At 31.4% G+C, this 10,195-nt stretch overlaps 1 protein-coding gene across 1 annotated transcript; it reads right to left on the reverse strand.

The window, feature by feature from the left end:
* Positions 1-960: 960 nt before the first annotated feature.
* LOC123217369 (two-component response regulator ORR21-like) lies at positions 961-5,570 on the reverse strand. The gene is made up of 6 exons (XM_044638369.1): positions 5,083-5,570; positions 4,122-4,274; positions 3,640-4,041; positions 3,397-3,473; positions 1,442-2,599; positions 961-1,247 (listed from the first exon to the last, which is right to left on the reverse strand). Exons 1-5 carry the CDS (start codon positions 5,258-5,260, stop codon positions 1,442-1,444), a joined length of 1,968 nt encoding a protein of 655 aa, XP_044494304.1. The 5' UTR covers positions 5,261-5,570; the 3' UTR covers positions 961-1,247.
* Between the last annotated feature and the right edge of the window lie 4,625 nt (positions 5,571-10,195).

A 10,195-nucleotide genomic window follows, 5' to 3' on the forward strand; every position in this document is an offset into this window, starting at 1 on the left:
TTTTTAAACAATTCCATATAATTTTACGATTTGAATTGAATTATACACACCTTTAAAAAGAGTGACAATTGGCCTGATAGATACAATTTTGACCAACAACAAGATTTTGTGGGTTTGTTGTATGGGTGAATTTGTTAATTATATTTTGTTATAAGTTAATATAATATATTTTAAAAACATAATTTACTTTTTTTTAAATTATTGGCTTATTTATTTATCCATAGAAATTACACACATGAAAAACTTGAAACACATGACCTTCTGATTAATATTTTCATACCTGATCACTGATCAAAGGGTTAGTCCCTTAGTCCATTTGTCCAACCAACGTCCATATGACATATTTAAAATTTTCGAATGGTAAAAACGACAACATCAATTTTCAAAGATTCTTGCGAGTACTTCCATTTTGAGTTTTTTTTACCAAGGGTTTTGGTCCACAGTTTGGTTTCAGCAAAAATGAAATATTCAGAGTCAGATTGCACAGCAATCTGCAGTGTAATCCAACTAATGGTAGAACTAATTAACAACTGTTCAAATAAATATTATGAAAGTATTTAAAACAATTTTTAAATAATTAATCATTAAAAATATAAATCAAATTACAAAATAAGCTTAGTTTAGTTTAATGAGAGACACATGCTCTGAATTAACAGTTGAGATCTTAGATTCAAGTTTCTAGTAATGAATTTACAAAAAGAGCTGATTTTTTCTACTGACATCAGCGATTGGGTTTGAAACGTACCGCCATACCATATTTCCATTCAGTTGTCAACATTTTTTTGTATAAAATTCTCTGATAACTAAACAGAAGGATCCGGACAGATTCAACTTGTCAGATTGGGAATGACCCGAATTGGAACCCTCACTGGGTCAATGCCCAATCCGAGTCTTAAAACATTACTTTCAACAATCACACATTTGCGCAAGCATAATATAAAATGATTCAAGGGTGATGAATTGGAGAGATGGAAAACTAAGTGAGCATTGCAAAGTAGATAGTAATAGTAATACTACACTACTCAGACTTCAGTGGATGGTCTGTAGAAATAGAAACAGAACCATTCCCAGCACTTGATGAAACATACAAGCTACTTACCCATCTCACACAGAGAGTGAGAGGCTATATTCCCACTACAACTGCACCTGAGTTTGGTGCACATACCTGGAATTATATCTACCTTAAATAAATAATACACTTGAAGCTTTCGTCTTCCTCGATTTTACATATGCCCATGCATCACAACCTGTAGAGTTGTCAACTAAAATTAGAATTGACCAATCTCCTATCTCCAAAGTTCTCACATTAGATATATAAGGAGCTTGAACAGCTTTGTCTCATTGGATAAGAAGAAATATAAGTAACAAAAAGTAGAACAACACTTCATTCCCATAGCAGCATATGTAGTGGAAAGAAATTGAAACCAAGAAAAATACTTACCTAATCTGAGAAAACACTCATGAGATCATTTGGGGGTAACAATGGGACACCCATTTTCGCATTATCCCCAAATTCCAAATTTGGCTCCTCCTTCACTCTGTTACAATTGTTATCCAAATTGAGTTTTCCATGGTTTAAGTAGTTGATAGGTGATTCAAGTTCATCAATTGCCAGGCGACTTGGTATGCATGTAGCTTTACCAATGAATCCTAGATTTCTTAATGGTTCTTGATCAAGAACTTCACCTGATTTAGTACCATAAGAAGTTCGGATATCTGCAACATTAGGAACAAGCCCTGGCACTTGTCTGAAAGCTCTAAAGGCAAATGAATTATGAACTTGCTGGTTTGTACCATTATCAGCATTTACTGAGCAAGACGATGCAGAAGGAGAAATGGAACCTGGAGCCGAGTAACCACTAAGAACACCTGTAGTTTTTAAATCAGAGTCAGAGATTTGCCCAATATTAACTGAGTTATTCGGACTTGACAGAAGACTATAATCAATATGAGCACTTCTATTATAGCTGCAACTCTGATTGACAGAAGCAGGACTATTTCCTGCCTGAAAACTGGCTGATGAACAAGATGGGACCACAAGACAAGAAGGCTGCACATTAATTGAACGGCTGGGTTCAGAGAGTGTAGAATGATGCTGTTGACGTTGCTGCTGCTGGTGCAGTATATCAATTAGCATGTTACTGTTTTGGGGATTCAATCCACCAAGAGTGCTACCAGAAGTTACAGAACCTGCACCAAGATCATTAGAAGTCCACACTCCAAACCCAGTAGCTACATCATCAACAGTGATCATGGATTGAGGGAAATTTTTAGAAATGTTGGGTTGGCATTTTATTAATGGCTGACAAAAATTCATGCCATGTTCGGCTGAAATACACTTGGATCCTTGTAGAGATGCTTGTAGAAGACCTGGCTGGTCCATTGCTGTAACTAAGTTACCAGTTGGGCAACCTAAAAGTTCAGCATGCAGGGCTGCTAATGTTTTTGGAGGAATTTGTCCAGAGGCAGCCAAAGGTTGGATGTCAAATTGTCCAAGCGAACCAAGTTTCACATTCGGTTCTACAGGCCCACAGAAAGCACTAAAAATCCCTCCTTGTTGAGCCACTCCACTTAATCTCTTCAAATATAGTCTGAATTTCTGCAATGTATTATCCTATTAAGTCAAAACTACTGAATTTAACATACAAGTAACAAAGATACAACAGTAGAAACACAACCTCCATCCCTTATATGAAACATGAAATTAAGAAGTTGTCAGGTGACATAAACTATACAATGGCAATTCTTCCCATCAATCATCATTTTCTTATATGAACCTATCAGTATATCATCAATTACATACATCAATACAACGACAGTGATAAAATCAATAATCAGTGGAAGTCTCTTATCTAAAACTTGAAAAACAAATCCCACTTATACGGTAGCCAGTCTCAGATAAAATAGAAAATAAGAATTCTATTTCCGGCCTGACTGAAGTTATGAAATATTTAATTTTGGAAGCAAATAGCTTCGTAGGATTACTACTAGAACTTAAGTTAAGATTCTTCTTCATTTGGGGTATGCTAAAGTCGCGATTAACATGATGATTAAGCTATTAACGTTTAAGCTAGACAAATAGAAAATTGTCACGATACTATCATGACAATAATTTTTTTAATATAAATAAATTAATTTAAGGCAATAACAGTTTTCACAAAATTGGTAGCAGTGATTCTTCTTTACAACTCTCCATTTTCCCTTAAAACAGAATGCCTTGATTCTTCAGTTAATTGTTTAATTTTATGCTTCTATTCAAGAAAAAGCATCTCCTACTTCCTTCAGTTTACATACAGCAATCATATACTGTGCATCTTTAATGATGACAAAAAAGAGACTAAAATAACAGAATAAGATGTGCAATGGTTAAATTTGATACATAAGTAAGAATCAAACCTGTAAATGACTCGCAACATTTTCTCTAGTTAAGCCAGGCACATTCATCAATTCAAGAATTCTCTTTGGTACAGCCTCTGTCATAGCAGACAAAATATTTTAGTCAGCAATGGTAAATATAAGCAATGAATATTCATGAAATTATTTCAGAGAAGAACAAGAAATATATGGCATCATCCCATATTTGACCAAATATATGATGCATCAATTTAAAGGAATGATAGAAACAATTCAGTGTCATACTATCAATCCCAAGCTGATTTACTGCACTGACAAATTGCTGATGTAATTCCACTGACCACACTACACGAGGTTTCTTTGCTGTGGAAGGATCATCATTTTCTAGTTCACTGTCATCTTCTTCTTTAGCAGTGCTTCTCTTCTTCTGAGCTTTCAATGTTCCTTCTGTTCCTTCATCAACAGAAGAAGCGTATTCAACTTCGTCACCTGCTCTTTTCCGGCGATCATTCTCATCAATGCTGCCTCCTGAATGTTCAATGTCTTTATTTTCATTCAACCTTTTCCGGACAACATGCTGCCATAAATTTTTAAGCTCTTCCTCACGTATAGGCTTAATCAAGTAATCACAAGCCCCATGTCTGATTCCTTTCATAACAGCAGATACTCTTCCATCAGCAGACATCACTGAAAAGGCATTAAATATCATGTCAACTTAAAGAAGCAAAATAAATATTCTATTACAATGCAATAAAGAAAATACTTACTGATAACAGGAAGGTCCATTTCAAGTCCAATATGTTCAAGGAGTTTATAGCCATCCATGTCGGGCATGTGAACATCGCTTAGCACTACATCAAAACAGCCTTTACTCTGCCTTAAAGTGTTCAACGCAACAGTTGCCTGGGAACATGTTGTAACTGCAACCAATCCAACAACAATAAAAAAATTGATCAAAAATTTATAACAGCTAATATTGCAAAAATTATGCCATACACAAAATTACAATATCCCATAAAAGATTTCCATAAATTCTAAAAATGTGAAATATTGCAGAACCAATGATGAGTGATAGTTGATATCTTTATGAAAGGTCAGGCACAGGTCTCAATAAACCCTTGTGACCAAAAGAAATCCAATGTCTTTTCAGAGTTACAGCTAGAAGACATACTAAAAACCTTCTTAAATTGACGTATATTTCATCAACAAAAAGCTTTATGATTTTGTTGTTTTCCAAACACAGTGAATCTCTTCTACCAAATCAAAGTCGCCTAATACATTCTTATGCATAATTGAAAGCAACAATACCCAAAACAGCAAGCCCCAATATTGTTTTAGTAATTGCTTAAAATCAAATTTGCAGAAATATAACCATATGCTGCTATGCAATTATAAAAGTCCATACTAGACCAGAAGAATAATGACAGTCATCCATCTCAAACAAACATTAAAAAAATCACAATAAATAGAACATTAAGTTTATAATCCCCTGTCTAAGAACATAGATAAGCCAAAAACGAAGAGAAAGAACTCCCCATATTCAACTTTAAATAAAGTACATATGCTTAATGAAGAAGATGAAAACAAACCGATCAAACAACACAAAAGAAATCCCACACTAAGACCACGTTAGACGATCCAGCATAACTAAAAAAAAAAAAAAATTCCCCCAATAATTCAACAATACAATTTCTTCCTCACCCAAACAAACCCTTAACAAAAACTGACCCTGATAAAGACACCGGCGAAGCATATGCTCAACAATTTTCAAACAAGCGTGGTCATCATCCACAACAAGAACCCGTAAACCAGTAGGAAACTTTTCCAGCACCGCCACGTCAGCTCCATTACAAGAAGCTCCATAGTTACCAGTACATTGTTGCCCTGGTCTCTGCAAGGCAGCCATTACCACAAAACAAAATAACAAAGACTCTCACTCGAAGTCAGCAATCAAAGAGCTGACACTCATCGCTGAGCTGGAATTACGGACAAATGAAGTGAGAGATCTATGAAGGTGAATATAAAGGATAAACCCTAGAATTCAGGAGAGAATTGAGAGATCAAAAGGGATCGAATCTTTAAGCAAGTAATTAACTTTGGCTGTTTCGTTGCTAAATTTGAGAAATTTTGAAGTGATTTTGAGGAATTCTTTTGAAGTCACTGAGTCAGGAGACAGCGCGTGGCGAGACCTTTAAGTGAGCGAGATTGGGAGCAAGAACGACTTGTACATTATTTAGAAGGTGAGGGAGACAGTTAATAATGCAATACAGTTGTCTGTACGCGGACCATACCGTCCCGGTAACATTACTGCAGGGTCTGTTGAATGATAATAAATATTAAAATAATATTATGATGTCAGTCAAATTTTACAAAAAATTATAAAATTTACATGATAAATTTTTAAGGCCAAATAATTATTTCCCACCCAAGGTTTGATGAAATCTGTTCCACCATTTAAGTTTGGAAAAATCACTTTTCCACCTATTCATCAAAGTTAGTTGCTAGTTTTAACAATAAAAAAGATTTTATGTTATTTCATCTAAATATTGCATCTTATCCCCAATGTTCAAAATATTACAATAACAAATATGTTAGATTGAACTTGTTTATAAAATTTACTAGGGGTTGAATGGATATTTTTACTATCTTATTTTAAAAATTATCATATTAACCCTATATATTTTTAAAATATATTACAGCCTAATATTTATAGTATGACATTCACATTCTTAATTTGTTATATTTTGTTTGGTTATTTGAGAATGTAATTGTTTTTTATTATATTAAGGGGTTTATTAATATTTTAAAAATTTTAAAAACATCTCCAAACTTATTTGAATTTCCAAAAACCTTTAAAATTTTGTTAACATGCTTAATATTTTTAAGAATTTAGCTTACTCTAAACATATAATTATATGTTATTAATATTTTTATTTATACTTTTGTTAGAATTTTTTTATTAATTTTAATTAAAATTAATATAAATTTGAATATAAAAATTATTTAATCAAATTTTAAAGGTAACGTTTTATTTAGCTTGAGAGTTTTTTTTGTCATTTTAATAATTATATAAAAATTAAAAAAAATTTAACAAATGTGAGAAAATAATTTTTACAAATTTAAGAAATAAAAATATACTTTTTTGGTTAAAATTTGGTTGAGAAATAGTCATTTGCCTTTTTTTTTAATATATGAAATTTGGTAGAAAAGTTATACACAAGCCAGATTATTAATAATTAAAATATTTTATCATGAATATTAGAGTATTTATCAATATTGTTAAAAATAATTAAACAATATACTTTATCAAATGTCAAGAAATAACATAAGAATAATATTATGTATATACTATTTTGATATACAATTTATGTATATAAATTATCTGTCATAATGTGACAAAATATTTTTGTGTTAACCTGATCTGACCCAAAATAACTCAAATTATGTAACAAATAAAGTTGTGTGAAAACACAAATAATGACATGATTCATAGCAAAACAGTATACTTTATCAAATGTCAAGAAATAACACAAGAGTAATATTATGTATACACACTTTTGATACACAATTTATGTATACACATGATGTGTCATAATATAATTGGGTATTATTTTATTTTTAATTCAAAATACCTAATCGTAAGAAGACGAGTCATCTTCTTCTTCCAGATGACTTATCTTCGTCGGGAAAGACAAAATTTGATAGTCTGTTGAAAGAGAGAGATAATAAGAGAGACACTACCAAAAGAAGAGGAAGTATTAAGAGAGAAAGGGTGCTAACACTAGTGTCAGAGATGTCATTAAAAATTGAAAACTAAACCCTAGAGGGTAAACTATTGTTTTTAAAACTTGATCTAGGGAAAATTGTTAAATTTTAGGATTTAAAGGAGAAAAAAGATAAAATTTTAAAAGATTAGAATTTTGTTAATTTTAATTGTTTATGGGTGAGTAAATGAGATTTTTATAATTAAAAGGTAAGAACGGGAGAGCTCAACAAACTTTGGGTGGAAATAGACATTTCGCCTTATTTTAATTCATATCGCATATATATATATATATATATATTTTAATTTTTTTCAGAATATTTTCAAATTTTATTATTTAACAAATTTGTCAATTATATTTTATTTTGTTTTTAGAGACACGTGTCCAGTAAGATAGGAGTAGGGGCAACAATGACAATAATGAGAAGAAAGAGAGAGCGTAATTGGCATTGGATAAGGATAATTTGAGAAGAAAATTTAATGATGGAGTTGACGGGAGAAAAGAAAGATATGACAATGTGGTCCCCACTGCCAGGTCACCACTTCTTAGCATGCGTTTTTGTTTTTATTCTAGAATCACACCATTGTCAGAGATACCCTTCAGAATCTAGGGGTATATATGGAAATTTATTCCTCTTTTATTAAAATATATGATAATTATAATAATAATGAATAATTTTAAAATATACTATGTAATTGGATATATGATAATTATAATAATAATGAATAATTTTAAAATGTATTATAGAATTAGATTTTAAGTTATTTTTAAGGTCAAAGAACTATTTTTTATACAAGTTTTAATATAAAGATAAATACATATATACAAGGTTTTAAACTTCTAAATACTCATCTATGGACTATCTGCTATTAAAATTTTATGTAAACGCTAAGGGTAAAATCATTATTTTATTAATAATATTAGAAATATATATTTTTATCTCATTTTTTCTTCGGATTTTGAAAACTTGTATTTCACTCCTTACCCTCAATTTTAAAAAGTTATTTTTTCTCTTCTAAATCCCTAAGGTTTTTTTCCCCTCTTTAGAGACAACGACAACAATGGCAACGGTGGTCGTCACCATCTCCATCTTTAGCCTGATCGTCTCCTTCTTTTATGAACAGCGTTGACAAAGATGAAGAATTTCGTCTCCATTGATGAAGATGAGAGACAAGATAAAGTCGTCTTGTCTCTCCATCAAGGAAGAGATGAAGACAATTTGTCTCTGTCTTTTTGTCAATAGAGATACCGTCGACGAAGAGATGAAGATGAATCATCTCCATCTCTATCGATGAAGAGACAAAGATAAATCATCTCCATCTCTTCCTTAACAGAGAAACGAGACGACTTCATCTTGTCTCTTGTCTTCATCGATGGAGACGAATGTCTATCAAGGAGGGAGATAGCAAGACTAAAGGTGAATACAGTGGTGGCCACCATCGCTGTCACTGGAGAAGGGAGAAAACTCTAGGAATTTGGAGGTGAAAAAGTAACTTTTCAAAGTTGAGGTTGGGGGTGAAATGCAAGTTTTCAAAATTCAGAGGGAAAATGAAATAAAATTATATATTTTTTAATATTATTGATAAAATAATGATTTTATATTTACTCTTAATATAAAATTTTAACAACTGTTGGTTTATGGGTAGGTGTTTGAGTTTTTGAAACCACATGATATGTATTTGTTTTTGCATTAAAACTTGGGTGGGAAATAGTCTTTTAATTTATTTTTAATTTAAAATCATCTAACTGCATAATGATATCTAAATATATTTATAATCCTAATAGTTTTAATATGACATTTTATACCTTTAATTTTTTGTACTCTATTAATTTTATTAATGGTATAATTGTAATTTTTAAAACTATTAAGTGATATATTAAAATTTAAAAATTTTAAAAATACCCTAAACTATTTTTAATTTAATAACATCCAATTATATGATGATATATAAATATATTTATAGTTATAATAGTTTAATATGACATTTTATACCTTTAATGTTTTGTATTCTAATAATTTCTTTAAAAGTGTTATTGTAAATTTTGAAACTATTAAGGGGCCTCTTAAAATTTAAAAATTTAAAAATACCCTAAATGTTTTTTGGAATTTCTAAAGAACCCTAAAAATTTTATTATCAACTCTAAATTTTAAAAATTTATAATTTATCCGAAATTATGACGATTCGTCATACAAACCCATAATATTTGTATTTTAATTAGGTCAAAGGACTATTTCCCATTGAAGTTTTAGCGCAATTTCAAAAGCATATCGGTAGTAGATGAAAAACTCAAACACCTACCCATAGGCTATCTTATGTTAAAATTTCCTTATAAAAATAAGGGAAAAATAATCATTTTAACCTTAAAACCTAAAACCCTAAAATTTTTATATCATTTTCCCCCTTTAGTTTGAAAACTAAGAATTTCCCCCCATAATGAAGTTTTGAAAAATTCACTTTTTCTCCTAGGGTTTCGATTTTTTGGTAAAACCTCTCTCTCTCTAACAACCAACATTGTCTGACCATCTCTCTCCTTTTTTCTGGACCACCCATTTTTCGTTTGATGCTCGGACACCAACGGATCTTAGCCAGCTTCTACCCATCTTTTGTGAGAATTGTCTCCCATTTTTAGTGTAATTCTTCTCCTTAGCATCGTCGTCCCAACATCTCTCATAGTCATTCGACATCATCTCATTATCGTCGTGGCTGAGATCAACGAATTGTGTGACATTGCCCAAATGTGATAAATGGGTGGTCGTCCAAGCCTTGGACAAAAGATAGGTGGTCGCCCTTCTTTCTTCTTTGGTCGTCAACAAAAGATGGGTGGGGAAAGTCAGCTCTGATCTACGAAGAAAAAACCGTAAAAATTCCAAACCCTATATTTTTCAAAATCTAGGGGAAAAATGAGATAAAATCATATATTTTTTAATATTATTGTTAAAATAACAGTTTTACCCTTGCCTTTAACAAAAAATTCTAATGGAAGTTAGCCTATACGTGAGTGTTTGACTCTTTGAATGATCGCAAGTATGTTTTTGATATTGAACTAAAACTTGGGTGGGAAATAGTCCTTTGGCC

This window comes from Mangifera indica, chromosome 5, assembly GCF_011075055.1.
Source record: "Mangifera indica cultivar Alphonso chromosome 5, CATAS_Mindica_2.1, whole genome shotgun sequence".
In the NCBI taxonomy this organism is placed as follows: Eukaryota; Viridiplantae; Streptophyta; class Magnoliopsida; order Sapindales; family Anacardiaceae; genus Mangifera; species Mangifera indica.